The sequence below is a fragment of the Littorina saxatilis genome, linkage group LG8 (genome assembly GCF_037325665.1).
Source record: "Littorina saxatilis isolate snail1 linkage group LG8, US_GU_Lsax_2.0, whole genome shotgun sequence".
Lineage (NCBI taxonomy): Eukaryota > Metazoa > Mollusca > Gastropoda > Littorinimorpha > Littorinidae > Littorina > Littorina saxatilis.
Genome location: NC_090252.1, coordinates 44,134,618 through 44,157,521, shown reverse-complemented (window position 1 = coordinate 44,157,521; position 22,904 = coordinate 44,134,618). Strand labels below are relative to the sequence as shown.

The 22,904-nt window shown below is 42.7% G+C and overlaps 1 protein-coding gene across 9 annotated transcripts in view; it reads left to right on the top strand.

The window, feature by feature from the left end:
* Positions 1–22,904, top strand: part of LOC138973623 (rho guanine nucleotide exchange factor 11-like) — a gene marked incomplete at its 5' end in the record, with an annotated part of 90,108 nt that overhangs the window by 49,891 nt on the left and 17,313 nt on the right. For 5 of the 9 annotated variants that reach the window (XM_070346348.1, XM_070346347.1, XM_070346345.1 and 2 more), the window contains 12 exon segments: positions 637–812; positions 1,417–1,563; positions 4,926–5,011; positions 7,214–7,339; positions 8,862–8,979; positions 9,303–9,472; positions 10,614–10,860; positions 11,584–11,671; positions 12,577–12,723; positions 13,049–13,242; positions 16,544–16,653; positions 17,789–18,020. In XM_070346348.1, the coding sequence (XP_070202449.1) occupies positions 637–812; positions 1,417–1,563; positions 4,926–5,011; positions 7,214–7,339; positions 8,862–8,979; positions 9,303–9,472; positions 10,614–10,860; positions 11,584–11,671; positions 12,577–12,723; positions 13,049–13,242; positions 16,544–16,653; positions 17,789–18,020 (1,841 nt within the window). 9 annotated transcript variants of the gene reach the window in all.

Below are 22,904 nucleotides of genomic sequence, written 5' to 3'. Positions count from 1 at the left end.
GGTGCTGGGAGACTGGATCCGAATAACTCTCACTTACTGTATTACACATTTTGTATGCATTTAGAGCCCTTACTCCCCTTTGCTTATCAGATTATTATGTACACAAGCATTTTGGCCCAAACATGGCGGAAAGAAGACAAACCAACAAAACTGGAAGTTCATCTGCGTGGGGCCTGGTAGCTCAGTTGGTAGAGCACTGGACTTGTAATCCTATGGTCGCAGGTTCGAATCCGGGCCGGGATGGACACGGGTCAACTTTATGTGCAGACTCAGAGACGGTATCCATGTTCCACCCCCGTGTCACCACTTTGGCGCGTAAAAGACCTCGGTTATTCTGCCGTAAGTGCAGGTGGCTGAATACACCGAAACACGTAAACAGCAGGGTAGGGCGATTCTTGTTGCTGCTAGCTTTCCACTGGGAGGAAGCGACCCGAATTTCCCAGCGATGGGACAATAAAGTAATGAAAATGAAAATGAAAAAAAAGAACTAAGAGGAAAAGATAATGAACCGTTTCTCTGTGCAGTAGCGTGGAGAGCCCCAGCGCGTCTACTGAGCGATGGGACAATAAAGTAATGAAAATGAAAATGAAAAAAAGAACTAAGAGGAAAAGATAATGAACTGTTTTCTCTGTGCAGTAGCGTGGAGAGCCCGAGCGCGTCTACAGACAACGTCAACGATGCGCTAGCCGCGTCAAGGGCACACGACTCTGACCTGGAGGTGGAGGAGTTGCCTCCCCTGAAACAGGTGCTGGGCGAGGACGTCTGCAAAAAACTGAAGCCCAAGGAGAAGAAACGACAAGAGGTTATAAATGGTGAGTGATCCCCCGTAACAAGCCATTATAGCTTTTTGTTTTGAGAGCGTAGAGAAAGTTTTACGACTACCTCTGAAAAGGTAGCAAAAAGAATCGTGATATTATTACAAATTCTGTGCAAAGGCAAACAAAAACAAAAGTATGTGGGATTCAAGTATCAAGATTTATTAAAAACAAATCTTTACATTCTTACTTTTTTGTTGTTATAGGCGCTTTATTTCATGGGTATAGAGCACCTAATGTCCGAGATTGTCTTTCGCCTTTGTCCAGAATGGTAAAAAAAAAGTGTGAGAGTTGTCAGAAACAAATATGACTCTTTTCTCCACTAAATGACTATTTTCCCCTGACACAGCTATTTACATTTAGTCAAGTTTTGACTAAATCTTTTGACATAGACGGGGTATCAAAACGAGTGTTGGGTGTGTGTATGTGTGCATGTGTATGTGAAGAGCGATTCAGAGAAAACATACTGGACCGATCTTCATGAAACTTCACATTAGAGTTCCAGCTCTTGTTGTTTAATAACACAACTCTTTTTTCTCGGCAAAGCTTTTTTTTCTCTCTTTCTTTTTTTACACATATTTTTCTTTTGTATGTCTCACAGAACTATTCCACACAGAGAAAGCTCACCTACGGAACCTGAAGGTGTTGGATATTCTGTTCAACAAACCTATGATGATGGAACAGGGTGTGATGAAAGAATTGGCACGCAGCCTCTTCCCAAACATGGAGGAAATGATCGTCCTGCATGGTGAGTACAAATGGAGTCGTTTCAGATTAGACTTTAGCTTATGCAGCAAAAGCAGGAACAGAAACAAACCAATCCTGGCAGGGATATGAGTTATTTGAGAATAGACGATGTTAATAAATAACTGTCGGGTTTTTATGGGTTGTGAAGGAGTGAATACTCTTGCTTTTAGTGAGGCAAACTTTCCTATGTGAGATTAAAGGCCAGTCACTTGCGAGTTTGTTTGTTTGTTTGTTCGTTCATGGGGTGAAACTCCCACGGCTTTTACGTGTATGACCGTTTTTACCTCGCCATTTAGGCAGCCATACGCCACTTTCGGAGGAAGCATGCTGAGTATTTTCGTGTTTCTATAACCCACCGAACTCTGACATGGATTACAGGATCTTTTTCGTGCGCACTTGGTCTTGTGCTTGCGTGTACACACGGGGGTGTTCGGACACCGAGGAGAGTCTGCACACAAAGTTGACTCTGAGAAATAAATCTCTCGCCGAACGTGGGGACGAACTCACGCTGACAGCGGCCAACTGGATACAAATCCAGCGCGCTACCGACTGAGCTACATCCCCGCCCGTCACTTGCGAGTGATGTGTCTGAATTAGGTGGACAAGGAGCACGTGTGGAAAGTTTGCCTCAGTAAAAAGCAAGAGTATTCACTCTTTCACAACCCATACCAACCCTACAGAGTTATTTCCACAGTTTGTCTATTGGCACGTAGCCTTTTCCCTGCTTGACTTACGACTGAATTCCCAGGTGAACATGAGTGCCGCAAACTGAGACTAACGCTGGGGAACAGATCTCCCAGCATGGTAAAATAAAAATGGGAATTGTTTAACATTACCCGCTATTACGAGTTAGTCGTGTGACAGAGAGTTTTCTTGCACACGAGACTGTAGATGTCTCACGACGGCGTAGCCGAAGTGAGACAGCAGCAGTCGAGTGTGCAAGAAAACTCTCTGTCACACGACTAACTCGTAATAGTGATTATGTCTCACAGCATAGGCATAGAAAGACAGAAATGAGTTTTGGGGGACGAAATAACAGGCACAAAACAAGACTGAAAAACACAATTGCCCTTTTACACATACCCTACACACGCATGCGCGCAGAAGATAGATTCAATGCGTTTCATGTTTTTTCTGGTTGAATGCATTCAACAAAGTATCAACCAACGTTTCTGAATCTTTCAATGAAAAAAGATAAACTTATTTTGAACCAAACAGCACATACCAACGAAAGCTAAACACACAAACACACACGCGCACTAACACAGATTGAATGCAAAGCGCGAACAAATACGGAGGATTTTTGTAGGTCAGGTCGTGGGAAAGTTCACCCGAAATGTTCCACAGGGGAACTGGTTGTGTTTGTATTGTTTATTTTCTCACAGTGATGTTGATGGTTTTTACAGTGCCCTTTTTGAAAGAATATTTTCCGAATTTGGGGCACACTTTTGACTTTTGGTTCGTTTATCTCGTCGAAGTTACATTCGAATGTTTCTAAATCAAAACCTTCCAACACCGCTGGTGCAGATTAGACCTGCCTGACTGTCTGCGTGCGTGTTAGAGCTGAAGACGAAGCCTCAATCGCCAAAGCGTCACCTATCTGTAGGTCCTGAGCATCGGATGTACGTTGATACGTGGTGAGATCCGCACGAAACTGTCTATGCAACTTTTCTTAGTCCCAGGTGTAAGGTTCGATCTTTTCTTTGCAATTTCGTCCTCTGTGTACGTAGCAAAGCGTTTCACCATTTTCGGTTTTCGTTGCAGACGACGATAGTGAAAGTAGTACCTATTGTTTTGTTTTGACCTTTCGTATTCAGGGTTCTTAATTGAAGCTTGGTAAAGGGAGCTTGTCGTGTAAGTGGAAAGTTGACGAAGCTTTTGAAAACAGAAATTGAATGAAGAAGAAAATGTGGCTTTCAGTTATATACAGGAGAACGGGGTTGGTGTTATTCTTTTTCCATCAAACACTTAGTACACAGATAAAACGTGATTGACTGACCAAGGCCTGTTGGCACACTATTCAGAATGCACAACAAAATATAACAACACTTTGATACCCATTTTTCTACGTTCGTGATCACTTGAAATGAATACTGAAAACATAAGTGTTTAAGGTAGTGACTGAATGTATGTTAAGGTAACATTTTTCAGAAATAAATGCATAATCAAAATAATTGATTTCGGCATCAATGCGTGTAACATACAATCTTGCACACGTTTGCTTTAGTAGTGGCAAAGAAGGAATGCGTGTGACATAAGATCTGATAAGCTTATTAAGTAACTGTATGTAAGCTTGACAGATGTATAGCTGTTGTGTGGTGTCTACACTATATCGGGGGTAACTGACAGATGCATAGCTGTTGTGAGGTGTCTACACTACATGTATATTGGGGGTCACTGACGATGCATAGCTGTTGTGTGGTGTCTACGCTATATTGGGGGTCATTGACAGATGTAGAGCTGTTGTGTGGTGTCTACACTATATTGGGGGTCACTGACAGATATATAGCTGTTGTGTGGTGTCTACACTATATCGGGGATCACTGACAGATGTAGAGCTGTTGTGTGGTGTCTACACTATATCGGGGGTCACTGACAGATGTAGAGCTGTTGTGTGGTGTCTACACTATATCGGGGATCACTGACAGATGTAGAGCTGTTGTGTGGTGTCTACACTATATCGGGGGTCACTGACAGATGTAGAGCTGTTGTGTGGTGTCTACACTATATCGGGGGTCGTGACTGACAGATGTATATAGCTGTTCTGTGGTGTCTACACTATATTGGGGGTCACTGACAGATGTTTAGCTGCTCAGTGTAGCTCTGTGGCCTCTCAATGTAACACACCTTGGTGCCCAGGGCTGAAAATCCTTCATCCCACAGTGTGTGAAGACGACGGTTGTGTGTGTGTTGACGACTGTTGTGTGTGTTGACAGACTAGCGTTGCGTGAGTTGTAAAGACTAGTGTTGTGTGTGTGTTTCACCACACTGTGTACAGACTAACCTTGTGTGTGTTGTCAAGCATGGGAATTGTCTGCCGAAAGGCAAATTTTCGCCGAAATGTTTTTTTGTCCGCCGAAAAAGCAAAAGTGTCCAACAAAATAAATGGGGGAGGCAAAAATGGTTCTAAAACCCGAATTTAATGGCAAATTTGGAGCTCAGATGACACCAAATTGCACCATTTGGGTTCTTTGAAGAGAACAAAATTCCGGGGGGGCATGCCCCCGCACCCCCCTGGTAAGGCTAGGTGCTTTGCGCCGTCGACTTTGCTATTCCTAACAAATGTTCAGCCTTTTTTACTTTTTTCAATTCCCATGCCTGGTTGTGTGTGTGTGTAAAGACTACTGTTGTTGTGTGTTTCAGCGAACATGAACAGCAAGATGAAGGAGCGGCGGAATCAGAGCCTCCAGTTTGTGGTCGGAGACGTGGGCGACATCCTGCTGGAAAGGGTAGGTCCACCCAGGGTGGCACTTTGCTGCCTGTCGGTCAAGGACACCTGCTGTGTGGGGACACTGGTCCCAAGGGTGTCCTTTATTGGCAGGTACCACTGGTGTCACAATGATAATGATAATGATTATAATTAATAATGGGGGGCCGGGTAGCTCAGTTGGTAGAGCACTGGACTTGTGATCCTAAGGTCGCACGTTCGAATCCCAGCAGGGACGGACATGGGTCAGCTTTATGTGCAGATTCAGAGACGGTATCCATGTCCCACCCCGTGTCACCACAGTGGCACATAAAAGACCTCGGTCGTTCTGCCATAAGTGTAGATGGCTGATTACAGCTAAACACGCACACACCTGGATAGCGCGACTCTGTTGCTGCTAGCTTTCCACTGGGAGGAAGCGACGCAAATTTCCCAGCATTGGGATAATAGAGTAAATGAAATGAAAATGATAATGACAGCTTATATAGCGCGAATCACAGGAACCTATGCTCTCCGCGCTTTACATATTAACTATGAATAAAAGCATACTATTTTTGACAACACATTAGCCACTTATGGGCAATACCATTCAGATACACACACATCCACTTTGGGATAATACCATGCAGATACACAGTGCACTATAAGTCATGTACAATCAACATTGGGAACAAATCTCAGCTTGGACACACACACATTTAGTGTCGCACATAGCAACACTGTCCTTTTTCGAGTGGTGTACTTTAGCCAGGTTAATATCCAGAGAGAAAACAGGTGTCCTTTCATTGGAGGGTCTCCCATCAACTTAAAAACACACACACATTCAGTGTCGCACATTGCAAGACTGTCCTTTTTATGAGAGGTGTACTTTAGCCAAGTTAATGTACAGAGAGAAAACAGGTGTCCTTTCATTGGAGGGTCTCCCATCAAAGGGAATATACAATCTTTCTGATGCTAGGGAACCTTTAACCTGGCAGACAGTGTCAAAGTCGGTGCGAAATAAGACTTTATTTTTATTTATTTATATGGGAGATTTATATAGCGCTTGACGTTCTCTAAGCGCTTTACATATTAATTTCTGCTGTGTGATATGGAATTTTTTACACAATAAATCACGCATTCACATCGGCCAGTAAATCTCAAGCCATTACTGCGAATATTTACTTTTCACGGCCTATTATTCCAAGTCACACGGGTATTTGGTGGACATTTTTTATCTATGCCTATACATTTTTGCCAGGAAAGACCCTTTTGTCAATCGTGGGATCTTTAACGTGCACACCCCAATGTAGTGTACACGAAGAGTTGGAAGACATAATACAGTGCGACTCCCTTTCAAGACCTAAACAAATCTGAGAAAATCAGGTCTTAGAAAAGGAGGGAGTATCAAAATGGAGGTACATTTATAGAGGTTATGAACAGAAAGTCTGAAAAAGCAAGGTCTTAGAAAAGAGAGTCTTAAATTGGGGGTCTTACTGGGGGGTTTGCACTGTAATACATTTGATGCAATTTCCGTGAGATGCTTGTCTGGAAATATTCTTGTTACGGTACCTAGCTGACAATTCAAAACCCCCCCGTGGGTTAGGGGGAAGAATTTACCCGATGCTCCCCAGCATGTCGTAAGAGGCGACTAAGGGATTCTGTTTCTCCTTTTACCCTTGTTAAGTGTTTCTTGTATAGAATATAGTCAATGTTTGTAAAGATTTTAGTCAAGCAGTATGTAAGAAATGTTAAGTCCTTTGTACTGGAAACTTGCATTCTCCCAGTAAGGTCATATATTGTACTACGTTGCAAGCCCCTGGAGCAATTTTGTTATTAGTGCTTTTGTGAACAAGAAACAATTAACAAGTGGCTCTATCCCATCTCCCCCCCTCTCCCCCTCCCCCCCCCTCCCACTCCCCCCCCCCCCCCCCTCCCACTCCCCCCCCCCCCCCCCTCCCCCCTTTGCCCGTCGCGATATAACCTTCGTGGTTGAAAACGACGTTAAACACAAAATAAAGAAAGATTACAATTCAAAGTCAGAGTGACAACAAGGTTGATATACATAATTGTGCATTTGATGAAGTGATCCGTATTTATTTTCACCAGTTGGTTTTCAAATAAACCCAAAGCGAGTGGTCACGAACTCTCCCATGTTTGGATCCAGATCCGATTATAGTCTTGGCGAAAATTTCAGATGCATGTGAAAGAAACTCAGAATACATGTCTCTCTTTCTCTGTGCAGTTTGACAACGAGGAGGGAGAGAGGTTTCGTAAAGCGTGCGCAGAATACTGTCGCAACCAGTCCTACGCCCTGGATGCTTTGAAAAAACATCGGAGGAAAGACGCTAGACTCTCACAATTTTTAGGGGTAAGATCTTGATGTGGTGTGTGTGAGTGAGAGAGAGTAAGTGTCTGTGCGAGCGTGTTTGTGTGCAATATGTGTGTGTGCTTGCGTGTAGGCGGGTGAGCATGTGTGTTTGTGTGTGTGTGTGTGCGTGCAGGCGGGCATGTGCGTGTGTGTAGGTGGGTGGGCATGTGTGTGTGCGTGCATGCAGGTAGGCATGTGCATGTGTGTAGGTGGGTGGGCATGTGTGTGTGTTTGCGTGCGTGCAGGCGGGCGTGTGTGTAGGTGGGTGGGCATATGTGTGTGCGTGCGTGCAGGCGGGCATGTGCGTGTGTGTAGGTGGGTGGGCATGTGTGTGTGTGCGTGTGTGCAGGTGGGCATGTGCGTGTGTGTAGGTAGGTGGGCATGTGTGTGTGTGTGTGCGTGCAGGCGGGCATGTGCGTTTGTGTAGGTGGGTGGGCGTGTGCGTGTGTGCAGGCGGGCATGTGCGTGTGTGTAGGTGGGTGGGCATGTGTGTGTGTGTGCGTGCGTGCAGGCGGGCATGTGCGTGTGTGTAGGTGGGTGGGCATGTGTGTGTGCGTGCGTGCAGGCGGGCATGTGCGTGTGTGTAGGTGGGTGGGCATGTGTGTGTGTGCGTGCGTGCAGGCAGGCATGTGCGTGTGTGTAGGTGGGTGGGCATGTGTGTGTGTGTGCGTGCGTGCAGGTTCTAGGTGGGCATGTGCGTGTGTGTAGGTGGGTGGGCATGTGTGTGTGTGTGTGCGTGCGTGCAGGCGGGCATGTGCAAGTGTGTAGGTGGGTGGGTGTGTGTGTGTGTGCGTGCGTGCAGGCGGGCGTGTGTGTAGGTGGGTGGGCATGTGTGTGTGCGTGCGTGCAGGCGGGCATGTGCGTGTGTGTAGGTGGGTGGGCATGTGTGTGTGTGTGCGTGCATGCAGGCGGGCATGTGCGTGTGTGTAGGTGGGTGGGCATGTGTGTGTGTGTGTGTGCGTGCAGGCGGGCATGTGTGTAGGTGGGTGGGCATGTGCGTTTGTGTGTGTGTGTGTGTGTGTGTGCATGCAGGCGGGCACGTGTGTGTGTGTGTGTGTGTGCAGGCGGGTGTGTGTGTGTGTGTGTGTGTGCAGGCGGGTGTGTGTGTGTGTGTGCAGGCAGGTGTGTGTGTGTGTGTGCAGGCGGGTGTGTGTGTGTGTGTATGTGTGTGTGTGCAGGCGGGTGTGTGTGTGTGTGCAGGCGGGTGTGTGTGTATGTGTGTGTGTGCAGGCGGGTGTGTGTGTGCGGGCATGTGCGTGTGTGTAGTTGGGTGGGCATGTGTGTGTGTGTGTGTGCCTGCGTGTAGGTGGGCATGTGTGAGTGTATGCAAGTATGTGCTAGTGTGTGAGACAGAAGGGTGGGGTGGAGGCACAGAGAGAGTGAGAATATGTGTGACAGATAAAAAGTTAATCTCTGCTTCTTTGTCACACCATGCAAAATAATCAGAATAGGGGATACTGTACGTGAAAAATGATTTTCCTTCCTCTTGGCAATATACAATAAATTTTTTGTGATTTTACAGGACCAGGAAGCAGATAAGTTGTGTCGGAAACTGGAGCTGAAAGACCATGTGCCATGTGAAATGCAGCGCCTGACCAAGTATCCCATGTTGATAGAGAACCTCATGAAATACTCACAACGTAAGTGGTCTTTCCACGAAATACTCTCAATGTAAGTCAGGTCTTTCCATAAAATACTTGCAAAGTAAATGGTGTTTCCATTTCTACTTGCAAACTAAGTGGTGTTCTCATGAAATTCTCGAAAAGAAAGTAGGCCTGACATAAAAAAAAGGTTCCTAAAAGAAAACCTCCATTGACGATCATTCGGATCCAACATTCTGTGTGATCTAGCTGCCAAAAGAGGCCGTAAAACTTTTGTTTTCAACCATCCCCCTCCCCTCACCCCCCTTCCTCCCTTGTGTTAACACAAACTATATCGGAACAAACGTGTGTTGTGTTGACAGCGACATCAGAAGAGTACAAGAACCTGGAGACAGCGCTGGATCGCAGCCGGAAGATCCTGGCCTACGTCAACCAAGCGGTCAGGGAGTGCGAGAACTACCACAAGCTCAAGGAGTGGCAGAAGAAACTGGACAAGCGAGCCATCGACACGTCCAGCGACCCCACTCTCAAGGTCAGTCATTTACCCTTGATACTTCTTCTTCTGCATTCGTGGGCTGAAACTCCCACGTACACTCGTGTTTTTGCACGAGTGGATTTTTATGTGTATGACCGTTTTTACCCCACCATTTAGGCAGCCACACTCTGCTTTCGGAGGATCCGTTGATACAATTTGCCTTATCCCTCTGCCTGGCTTGTTAAGCTTGATATTAATTGGGTGAAGTCGATTTCGAAGTCCACTTTCACATCGACACGTCCACTGACCCCGCTCTCAAGGTCAGTGTCTTTCCGTTGACTGAAACCGCCTTATCCCTCTGCCTGGCTGTTAAGCTTGATATTTATTATTGATTGGGCTAAGTCGATTTCGTAAAGTCTACTTCATGAAGCTCGCTGCATGAAGCTTTGGCACTGGGCAGGGATGTAGCTCAGTCGGTAGCGCGCTGGATTTGTATCCAGTTGGCCGCTGTCAGCGTGAGTTCGTCCCCACGTTCGGCGAGAGATTTTATTTCTCAGAGTCAACTTTGTGTGCAGACTCTCCTCGGTGTTCGAACACCCCCCCGTGTGTACACGCAAGCACAAGACCAAGTGCGCACGAAAAAGATCCTGTAATCCATGTCAGAGTTCGGTGGGTTATAGAAACACGAACATACCCAGCATGCTTCTTCCGAACAGGGCGTATGGCTGCCTAAATGGCGGGGTAAAAAACGGTCATACACGTAAAATTCCACTCGTGCAAAAAACACGAGTGTACGTGGGAGTTTCAGCCCACGAACGCAGAAGAAGAAGCTTTGGCAGTGAATTTTCGATAAGAAGACTTTGCGAGGTCAACTTGCGGCTCAGTTAAGGACAGCGTTAATTTTGGCTGTTAGAGGTTTTGGGATGGACTTCAAATAAATAGGGCAAGTGAAGAGAAACAAGGAAGAAAATTGTAGGGGGAGGGGTGTAAATGTGGAGGGGGATTTCTGTTTGTCACGGTCTCAAGCAGCATGGATCAGACTCACATGGGGGCGTGAAGTAGACTTGTCCAAGTCAACGCTCGCCCAATTCATATCGGGCTTTGTACCTGATTCGGATCTTATCCTTTTTTTCTGAGTTCCGTATGCAGCAAGTGTTGTCTCCCACCCACGCTACAATGACAACGTTCATTTGCACAGGAGCTGGACCTGACGAGACACAAGCTGGTCCACGACGGATTCCTGGTGTGGCGACTGCGCTCCCATCGTCTGATCGAGCTGCAAGTGCTGCTGCTGGAGGACATCCTGGTGCTGCTGCAGCGCGTGGACGATCGCCTGGTGCTCAAGTGCCAGTCCACCAATCAGCAGTCCATCGGCAACGACTACAAATACACGCACAGCCCCGTCCTCAAGCTGCAGAATCTGCTGGCCAGAAATGTAGCCACAGGTCAGTACAGCAATAAAAATGACAAAAGAAAGAATACCCCCACACACAAAAAATTTAAATCTCTCTCACTTCGTGCAGTGGAATAGAAGACAAGCACATCGACGAGAAAATCAGCCAGAATTTGCTGGCAAGGAATGTTGTGATAGGTGCTTACAGAAATTTAAAATGCGAACAAGAGAATTATAGCCCAACCCCCATCCCAATTAGATGTTAAATCAACTGCCAGAAGGCAAAAACATTCACTTGAAAAATCAACCAGAATCTTTTGGCTAGAAATGTAGCCACAGGTGTGTATAGGAATTAGCAAGACAAAGGAAAGAACTTCCCCTCTCCCCCTCCCCCTTTTCGCAATGGGATTTTGAAATAAACAATAAAAGAAAGCACATCCACAGGGAAATCAGCCAGAATCCACTGGCCAGAAATGTAGAGACAAGTGTGTACAGGAATTAAAACTGCCCAAAAGTATAGCTCAATGGCCTCCCCCCATACATGTTTATGTTGAGTTAAATTCAGAGGGCAAAAGCATTCACTGGAGAATCAGGCAGAAATTAAGTGACAGCTGGTGGTACATACAGGAATTAAGTAACTGAAAGAAAAACACTATCTTTTTCTGACCCGCCAGAACCTGCTGTAGATTCAGCCACAAACACAATGTAGCTGCATTAAAAGTTGTCTTTAACATGTGCGGCCTAGGAAATAGCATTTACATTCCTTGCGTTTCAGACAAGAAGGCCTTTTTCGTTATCAACACGTCAGACACCGGACCTCAGATCTACGAGCTCGTGGCTCCGACGCAAGACGCCAGGAAAATGTGAGTTTGTCTTCTTTTCAGAGTTTGCTGTGAAAGTGTATCTGTGTCTGTGTGTGCAAAATCTGGATCAGCTCAATCAACTTTGATCAGTACTTATAATGTGAACCGGCACGGTTGGCCTAGTGGTGAGGCGTCCGCCCCGTGATCGGGAGGTCGTGGGTTCGAACCCCGGCCGGGTCATACCTAAGACTTTAAAATTGGCAATCTAGTGGCTGCTCCGCCTGGCGTCTGGCATTATGGGGTTAGTGCTAGGACTGGTTGGTCCGATGTCAGAATAATGTGACTGGGTGAGACATGAAGCCTGTGCTGCGACTTCTGTCTTGTGTGTGGCGCACGTTATATGTCAAAGCAGCATCGCCCTGATATGGCCCTTCGTGGTCGGCTGGGCGTTAAGCAAAAACAACAACAACAAAAACTTATAATGTACTGGCTGAAATGTACCGGATGCCTCCTTTGTAATTATACCAGGGCCCAGGGGCACGAACCAAAAGTGGGTGCCACCCAAACGAGAGAAAACAAAACTGCAAGATCTAATTCGTTGAAATCACAACAAATATCAGTTGCCCAGGGTGCTATAGATTAAAGTTTTAAAATTGACTTCTAGTTTGACTCTCAGGTGCACAACTCTTGCTTACTGTTAATTTTTGTCTATTTTTAGAATGCTTACTGCCCTTTGTTTTTTATTTTATTTTATTTTGTTTTTTAAATCTTGTCTTTATAAGTGCGCTGGCTGATTTGGTATCAATTCTCAGTATGCATCCATTTGACAAATCGCGTTGCGTGATTGTTTTCAGGTGGAGCAAGCTCACAAACGAGAAAGCAAATGAACACCATATTTTTTAAGTGTGTGGTTGTTGTCTCACTATGCATTCGTTTTACAACTCACGTTGTGTGATTGATTTCAGGTGGTGCAAACTAATTAACGAGAAAGCGGATGAACACAAACGAGGAATGATGAGCCAAGCTCAGATGGGTCGCATCCAGAAGAGCACGCCCAGTCCTCAGCCCGATGAAATCACTATGGTCAGGAGTCGAATCATGAGAAAATCACAGTGAGTTGTGTGTGTGTGTTCAAGGTTTTCTGCCTTTGGTATCGAGCTTTGTCACATTTCTCTCTCTCTCTCTCTCTCTCTCTCTCTCTCTCTCTCTCTCTCTCTCTCTCTCTCTCTCTCTCTCTCTCTCTCTCTCTCTCTCTCTCTTCTTTCAATGGGTGCATGTGACTGTCTTTCTCTCTAAAACACACACACTCACACAGAGTTTTCCTTGTGAGTTTACCTTTTCAGTTCTTATCTAAGGAGCTCGATCCCCATTGAAAGACTTACTTTTCTTTAAAGCTCCACAAACACAACAGAAAATCATGATTATTTTCCATCCCAGGGAGCCAAGCCCACCCCCACCCGACGAAGGGCAAGCAGCGGCTCCCGCCTTCGTCCCGCCGGAACCGGATCAGGTGGACACTAGCGTCAGCTCCCTAGCAACAGCAGAGTTCCAGCCAGAGCTGATCCAGCCTAACGAGGTCAACGTCTCAGACGCAGTCACGGCGCAGGCACTACCAGTGCTCTCCCCTCTCGGTGAGTCTCAGTGTCTTGTCTCTGTGTTTGTGTGCGTGTTCTGGGAGCAGTTTTGATCAGTTCTGTCCGATTGTTTTGAGAATGAAGGGCAGATCTTTTCATTTGTAATTATGTTTTCTTTTGAAGGAGTTTTTGGTCTGTATGTATATTGATGACTTTGTACAAAGTTTCGTACTTATTATTTCTGATTTTAGTGGGTTTTTTAATTTCTTCTCTTTTTGAGGAGGCATTTTTACAGTTTTGCCTCTTCTTCTTTTTCTACTCGCAAGTTTTATTTTTGAAAAACTGGTTTGAAAATTAAGTTAGACTTTACGGTTTTCCAAGTTTGATTAATTTTTTAATATTTTTTATTAAAGAAATTCAGAATCAGTTCTGAATTTGTAGATAGAATTCCTAACTTCTTAGGCTTGATTTTTATATTTGTATTTGCACCTAATTTAGATATAACGATTTCGCTTATTTGTTATGAGCAAAATTATATGGACATTAATATTTTAGATTTAAGATATTCTGTTATAAGATTTGCAGTATGTGAACAACCATGGCTATAGAAAACATAATATTGGATTTGCTTGTAAATTGCAATAAAAACAAAATTATTGTTACAAAAAAAGCTTTTTTAACATGAAGCAGTAATATATTTATTATTAGTACATGTAGTGAGCTTTATAGCCTGACCATGTTTGATAATGCTTCATTGCTAATCTATGAATTAAAATATTTATTCCTTAGCTACCTGCAAACGTATCACAGGTGCGGACTATTATCAGAAATCAATTTATTCCATTTGAGTTGATAATATTTTTAGTTAATATTATTTTTAGTTATGTGTGCTCTTCTTTCAGTGTGACAGTAATCGCTGATATGTTATTGAATGAGACAGCTTTTCATTGGTTACTTTTTATTTCTAGTTGATTTTTTTACTTTATTTTACTGCTAGAATTTGATTGGCTTTTGAATGTTGAGTACCAGGGTCTCGATATTGAGCATTGAGCCCTGCTTGTGTGGGTGGTTGAGAATTGATGTTTGATGACAAATAACAAAGCTGGCTTAATTTGCGCATCATTTCTCTAGAGAAATGTGCTGGCTGAGATTAACTGAATGCAGCATGGTTGCTTGGAGAATGTTTAGCGGGGAGCTTGCATGACCCAGTACCAGGGAAAATGAGGAGTGTAGAAAGCTTGTGTATTTCCTGCAAGCATCTGTCTACAGGAGTGTCACTCAATAACTTTTCTTATGCGCAGACCTTCATTCTATACATATTCACCCATCATCCAAGTTTGAAAGTCGACATTTTCTGTTAAAATATGTTTCATCATTTTGGGGCCACACACAAACTTGATTGCAGACTTCCTTTGCCGTTTTCTGTTAAAATGAGTTCACATGATCAAAAGAAAAGATTAGACCAATTTCAGTTCTTGCGCAATTTCTGAGACACAAGATTTTCAAAACTACATGTACTGACTTGAAACAGAATGAAAAAGACAATTGGAAAGTGTTCTAAGAGAAGAAAAGCAATGATGCAGATTTTCTGCATGATTATGTTCAGAAACAAGTTCAAATCTGATCTTTATGTGTGTATAAAACAGGTCAGATCATCTCCAAATTCAGAAGAATATGATTTGTGTTTAAATATAGAATGTATGTGATAAAATTTGAATGGCATACATTATTATGATACCAGCAGAGTGTGATATGTATGTGATAAAATTAGTATGGCATACATTATTATGATACCAGCAGAGTGTGATATGTTTTTGATATAACCAGGAGGGTGATATATATATATATACTGCACAGTACGATATCCAAGATATGTCACAGGGATGATAACTAATATACAGTGGAACCCCCCTTTTAAGACCTCAAAAAATGTGTCAAAATAAGGTCTTAAAAAATGAGGGAGTCTAAAAGTGGAGGTAACTTTACACAGATTATAAACAGATCATCTAAAAAATATCAAGGTCTTAAAAAGGTGGAAGACTTAAATTGGAGGGTCTTAAAAGGGGGGTTCCACTGTATGTGTCCCATGAGAACTAACCAAGCTGTGTGTGCTGATTCACCAGGGTGCGGCTCGCTAGCAGCTGAACCCATGCACTGTGTATTACTCCATACCTTTGTTCTTTGAATTGCAGCCTTCTGGAACTCGATCGTTCTTGGAGAACTTTGACAGCCTTTCCCTCTGTGTCTAACCCCTCCGCATCCATTCATTGTGTCTGTGTACCCTGATTTCCAACATTTATAAAAATAAAAAAAACTCATCTCTATAGCGTCCAGACTGCACTTTTGTCCGACATCTTCCATTTTTCTTACCCATCTTTTAGGCTACGTATATCTTAGTATAGTGTACCCATATATTTTGAGTTTCTGCATCTCAAAATTCATAATTTCTTCTTTTCAGCCAATGCTGTACTCTGAAGGCTAGTCATAGGCAGTCCCCTCTATTTAGTCAACGCTGATCCGAAGATCTCAGGATCCAGGCTAAACCAGCCTTGAAATATATGTTGTTACTGACTTTTTGTATGAAACTAGGAATGCAGAAGAAGTATTAGAATACCATTAATACACTCTTACCTTTGAAAACACAAATAAATATAATGTAATGTTAAAAGGAACTGATATTTAGTTTATTGAGATATGAAAAAAATGATGATGCTGAGAGGCCAGCAATGATTTCAATTATTAGAAAAATGGCTGGACTGTTCAGAGTACCAGTATGATGGCAGATGTTAAGCCACAAATGGATTTGATATTTACAACAACAAAAAACCCAGTATCAGTTTCAAAGAAATTCACAGATGTTTGACTATAGTATACACTATTGAATAGACTAGACTAGAAATATGAGTCTATATTTACCATTGACTCTGATATTCATTCTGATCTAGGATGCCTTCAGATTCTCTAGGACCTGTTTCTTTTCCCACAATCTTTACCTCTCTTTCACAGCATCTGATATTGCATCGCCTTTTGTTCATCGCCATCTCACATTTGCACCTAAACCACGTCCCCACACACCACACTCGCACCATCATTCAAGTGTCTGTGCGTCACACTGCCGATTAGTCGACCTCCCACCATTGACCTTGTTGTGCCCATGACATTTAACGTGTTGATTTTGACCTACTTATGAGGGGTGTTTGACCTTGACCTACTTGTGGGTGTCTAATGTTGACCTACTTGTGGGGGGTCTTGACCTACTTGTGGGTGTCTGATCTTGACCTTGTTGAGTGTTGTAACCTTGACCTACTTGTTGGGTGTCGTAACCTTCACCTATTTGTGGGTGTCCTTGCTGCTGTAGAGCGCCTGCGGAGAAACGACCAGTGTATAGACCAGGCGCTGTCGGAGAAAGAAGAGATAGTGGCCGAGATGCTGCATCTGTCCCTCACTGAATACCAGCACTTAGCACAGGTGGGTCAAATGACCAACTATGGTTTGGGGGGGGGGGGGGGGATTATGCAGGAGGGAAGGTTCGGGGTTTTTTTTTTACATTTTAAAGGAGACTTGTCAGGGGGAAAATATTTAGTAAAAGGCAATTTATTATTTTTTTTGATGGATCTATTAGCCTTGGCCATTCTGTTTGGCTTAAAGTGGTATGCAGGAGGGAAGGTTTGAAGGTTTCATTTGGATTGTGGTTGGGTTGGGTGTTTTTTTAGTGTTTTTTTTAGGTGACCGACTTGTCACAACAATAACAAATAGTAATAGATGGATCTATTAGCCGTAGCCAATGTGTTAGGCTTAAAGTTCTGACTCTGCTGCACCGTGACCAAGACTAATTTGTTGTGTCAAAAGTGGGGATGGGTGGAGGGTTCATGACAATTTTGGTTCACTGATATATTGTTGAGCAGATCATATTGACACTCTCAGAAAAAGATTGAATGTTGAAGTTTGGTGGTAGATCTGCCAGTGAGAGAGGCAGGGGCTGAATGTCTTTGGCATTATGAAGAATTTTCTTGAATCATCAGGATTTTGTGTGAAGAGGCTTATGTCAGCAGAATGGACAATCCAGTAGTAACCAGTAGAAGAATGACAAAAGAACTTAATTGAATGGAAGCTGTAATAACAGTAAAAGAAAAAACAGCTGCGGACTTACAAAAAGCAAGTTTCAAAGTAAGGTGAACATTTTCATGGGAGTTTTTGCTGTTCTACCAGGATTGTTGATCTGCTGGAATAAGGGGGACTTAACATGTCAACACATTTTGAAAGAACATGAAAAGGTTAGAGTGGCAACACATTTTGAAAGAACATGAAAAGGTTAGAGTGGCAACACATTTTGAAAGAACATGAAAAGGTTAGAGTGGCATTCAGGGGGGGGGGGGGGGGGGGAGGTGAAAGAAAAATACGAAATTTATTTCCAAGGAGCAAGCAGCCTTTCCATTTCAGCAAGAGAATACAGAAGAGAGAATAGCAAGGGGAAGGGAGACAAAGCAAGCTAGCCTGGGGGCAAGGGAGGCAACTTAAGTCAGGCGAAACAGCAGGACCACTAACATGTTTTGGTGACTAATCCACACTTCTCTCCCTTTCTCCCTCCCTCTTGGGCCAGCAGAGGGCGCACAACGTTGGAAACCTGGAAGAGGAAGAAGAGGAATATGACGAACAGTCGCTCGTTGTGTCATGTATCCAAAGCAATAACCGTCTGATTCAACTCATTGCCTCACGAGCTTCTAGTCTGGCCAGTAATGGGGCTGGCTCTGAATCGGGGTCGGGGTCAGCGTCTGGGTCGGGACCCAGTACCGCCCAGCCTTCTTCGCTTCCGTCTGAAAACGAATCTGAGTTGTGTATGTCATCCCCTTCCATTTTTGTTTTATTATGTGTGTTTTGTGGGAGGGAGTGTGTGATATTCAGGCATGGGATTTGTCCAGGAAATTTCTGCGAAAAGAAAATTACGTTTCAGCAAAAATTAAAAATTATCCGCGGCAAAAAAAAGGTAAATCAAATTATATGTATACTATTGTCTCTCAATCCATTATTTGCTTACATAAGAACTTTCAAAATATTGGTCTAAAATGCTAAAATTTGTTTTCCTTCCGAGGGGCTTAGCCTTAGCGGCCCCTGGACCTTGGCCTATTTTCAGAGTTTTTTCTATTTTGGATTTCCCATGCCTGGATGTTACTAGTGGTAAAGTCCTTGGGTGTGGGAGCCCTTTGTTATTTATTGCTCAGTAGGTTTATTCGTTCATTTTATCATCCATTAGTTCCCTCCGTTCATCCCTCCGTCCATCTGACAATTTTGTAAACATATCTGTATCCCTGTATGAGCCACTCCGGCGGCCCATGACAACATAAACAATGGAACATAAAGCACGCTTGATTCATTCTATCCAACCGTCTGTTACCTCGCACATTGAGACATGTAGTCATGATACGGAATTGACATGTCATCCAAATATTTATGGTCAGTTTCCTTTTGCAATACACTGTGGCGTTTACATACAAAACTGAGATGGATTGAGATAGCCTGTGGCGTTTTCATACAAAACTGAGATGGATTAAGATACACTGTGGCGTTTACATACAAAACTGAGATGGATTTAGATACACTGTGGCGTTTACATACAAAACTGAGATGGATTGAGATAGCCTGTGGCGTTTACATACCTACTAAACTGAGATGGATTGAGATAGCCTGTGGCATTTACATACAAAACTGAGATGGATTGGATACACTGTGGTGTTTACATACAAAACTGAGATGGATTTTTTCTGTATGAAGCTAGAAGTTGGCTGGCTTGATCATGTTGAGTTTATTTTTATTGCATATGTTGTTGTGGTATTGTTGTTTGCTGTGGGCCTTCACTTGAATTTTGGATTTCGGAGTCGAGCCATAGAGTAGTGTCCCGTCGCGATATAACCTTGAACGGTTGAAAACGACGTTAAACACCAAATAAAAAAAGAAAGATAGAGTAGTGTGCTGCTGGGACTTCATCACTTTTGTAGTGTCTGCTTTTTTGTCTGAATATTGCTGCCATCTTTGAAATAGCTGAGGAGATTTTAGCCTCATAAGGGAAGGAGTATTTCAGTTTAAAATTTGGTGTGACAAAGGGATTAATTGTTTGGTTGGTCGGCGCTTGGGCTTTGAGGCTTCCTTGCTGGAACTTCTGCTTGGAAAGTCAGTTGTGGTTGTAGTTTTCCTTTTGTTCATGCTCTTTGATAAGGTATATCAACTGAACCACTGTCATTCTGATCAACACTTGAATGTCTTTTTAGTGTTATTCTCTCTCTGATCGGTGTGAATTCTATCCACATCACATTGCATCACATAAATTACCAATTCTGAAGTATCTTCATTAAGTATGATCCTTCGTTTTACCTCTGGCCTTTTATATATTCTCTGTAGCTTAATTCCATTACATTTTATTACAGCTGGTTGTCTGTTGCTAGAGGGTTTCTGGCCCATTTTGTCTTAGCTTTTTGTCATCATCTTCCACATTATATTTCCCCGTTCCACTCTCGATTATACCTCCTCCTAGTTGTATCTTCCTGGCTTGACCTGTCCAGTATGTTTGGCACAGTTTTATTCTTCTTCAAATATTATTGTATATCTGCATACCCTTCTACTTCAAGAATTTATATAACAGAACTCGATCATGTTATTCAATCTGTTCTCAGAAGAATCTTCACATTCCGTTCTTCAAGCGTGTAAACAAATCTGTTGTCTAAACAGGTTTGGGAGACATTCCTTCATAATTATGCTGAGAGTTTGACAGGATATATTGCCATTCAGTCTTGTCTCTCATTTATCTTTCATTTATCTTTCATTTGTGCCTTAACGAAGTATGTTTGCCATAGATGACGGACGATTGAGAGTTTGTAACTCGATCACCGCTGATATACGACCTTATAACGTCCTCTCAGTTTGTAAAGTCCTCTCAGTTTATCATTTTTCAGAGACAGAACAGGCGTTTCTGAAAATCTCAAGAGAAATTCAATATGGTTGAAGCGGAGTTTTAGATCCAATATTTCATCATGATTACTAACCAGGGATTCACTGCTTTAGAAAGGTGTCATCTGGTTTTGATTTGTCTCTAGGCATATGGCTTTGATGCAAACAGTGTCTGCAGATATACTTCTACATACATAATTGTACTGGTTCATACTATTCCAATACCGGCACGGTTGGCCTAGTGGTAAGGCGTCCGCCCCGTGATCGGGAGGTCGTGGGTTCGAACCCCGGCCGGGTCATACCTAAGACTTTAAAATTGGCAATCTAGTGGCTGCTCCGCCTGGCGTCTGGCATTATGGGGTTAGTGCTAGGACTGGTTGGTCCGGTGTCAGAATAATGTGACTGGGTGAGACATGAAGCCTGTGCTGCGACTTCTGTCTTGTGTGTGGCGCACGTTTATGTCAAAGCAGCACCGCCCTGATATGGCCCTTCGTGGTCGGCTGGGCGTTAAGCAAACAAACAAACAAAAAAATACTATTCCAATTCAAATTGATTTCTACCTCTCTGTTTCGGTTATTTGGCTTTCCCTGGTAGTGTTGCTTCAGTACTTCTATGGAACAGCAAGTGTGGGATGAAAACTTCAGCCACTGCACGCTTTCGGTATCTGGTTGACATCACAGTAGAGAGTGTATACATCTCACAGCTTCATTACAATTGCAGATATTGCCTCTGTTTGTTGGTTAATTGCTTCCTATTAATCCTATTAGAGGTGTTTGGAATAGGACGTTTTCATTATTACACACAGTAGCGAGTCTCTCCCGTCGCGATATAACCTTCGTGGTTGAAAACGACGTTAAACACCAAATAAAGAAAAAGAAAGCGAGCCTCTCACAGCTTTGTTGAATTAACTTTCTCATTTGGTCGGCCGGGCTGCTTTGTGTTAGTATTCCTTTGTTTTTTAACTTTAATCCTTAGAGTCGATCCATATCTATATTTCACTATACCTTTTTCATATCCACTTTGAATTCCAGTAGAATGACTACTGCTTTGGTACAGCCATGTTGTGCCTACTTTGTGTTGTTCTGGTATCTACAGTATATACTACTGCTTCTTTCTAATTCTCAGTTTGTTTTCAGCATTGAGAAACAACTGTTTTACCTTCATACACAGTTATGATATTCGGTTGAACCACAAGTAGACTTTGGCTAGTGTCCAAGTGTATGTTTCCGAGTCATCTACTGTTTGACATATACACCGCTTTTGTGATAATTATATGTTCCTAATCTGATGGTCTTGGATATTATCTAATATTCTGTGATCTGTTTGGTTTGTATCTGCCACAGTGTATCAGCCATTTCATTTGTCTAATCCTTCCCCTTTATGTCAAAAGACGAAGAAATACCAGATGTTAGAGAAAGGGGAAAACTGATATCGGTTTGGACATGAAGAAATATTGCTATTTCATATGTTACGTGGATTTCCATTGGTCAATTGGGCAAAACTGAGCTCAGTGCAAAAGTGATATCGACGACATTTCCGTTAATATCAGTTTTGATATCAACGACCTCTTTATTGCTTCCCCACTTCAAAAACAAAAACACCTAAATTTAAAAACAAACAAATATATATGAAAATGTAATTATCCCAGAATTTAGTTGAGCAAGTGACTAAAGACTTTTTGAAAGAAAAGACATTTTGAAATACTGACTGTCTCAACAGACCATAGCAGAAGATATCATCACACAGTTCGTCAATATTGGGTACTATGATTTGATCAAATTTATGGCTAATCGATAAGAATGCTTAAAAATCCTGCCGAGTGAAGTTAAATTCAGGAACATATTTTTCTTTGATCACCACCACCCCCCCCCCCCCCCCCCCCCCAAACCACTTTCAGATACAACGGCCATTTCCCAATGCCTTGTCTTATCTAAACGTTTAAATTCCAGTCCTTCGTCAGATTCATTCCATATGTGGGGAGGTGTGTGTGCATGTTGTCTCTACATGAGCATTTAATCCAGATGATTTCATTCATTTGTTTTAATTTTTCAAAGCATCAGTACAGATTATTATTAATGATGAATGGAAAAAGGGATGTATGGTGTGTTATCATTTTGGTGTCATTTTATAATAATTCGGATGATATCTTCTTTTCCTTCATTTGAGTTTGATTTTTCTGGGACAAGTCTGAGTCATCGTTCATATGCATTAACTTATTTTCAATCATTTCATGTTTTCGCTTTTACCCTGAATGTGTTTATGAATTAATGCATTGAGCATGTAGTTAATTACCTTGTTGAAATTGACATGAATGACTCTACTTTTTGATTATTAATATATCCTTCTACGAATTTTGATAACAAATTTCTGTCGTTATCCCCAAACCTTTGTCATTATTTAAAAATCTGTCAATAACTGTTTCTTCCCCTCAAGAATTCTGAAAGCATGACACCTTTGACTGGTTTTTGAATTGCCAAGGTGTGCATTTTCTAGCAGTTTGACATGGTTGTGTGTTAATCTGATTTCTTTCCCCTCCAAAAACCTGAATGTAGATGTTGTCTGGAACGTAGAAAGCAGAGCAGTACAGATTAGGGATAGGAGCAAAGATTGATAATCCAAGAAATAGAATTGAACAAGCTGGTATTCGGGAGCAACACGAACATGTACTTTGTGAGAAAGCTTTAACACAGTTAAACTTTAAGTGATATGGCTTTCAAATATGTATATTATAAATATAGCACATATTGCAAGGGAGCTAAATTACTGTTGTTTAGCATTTG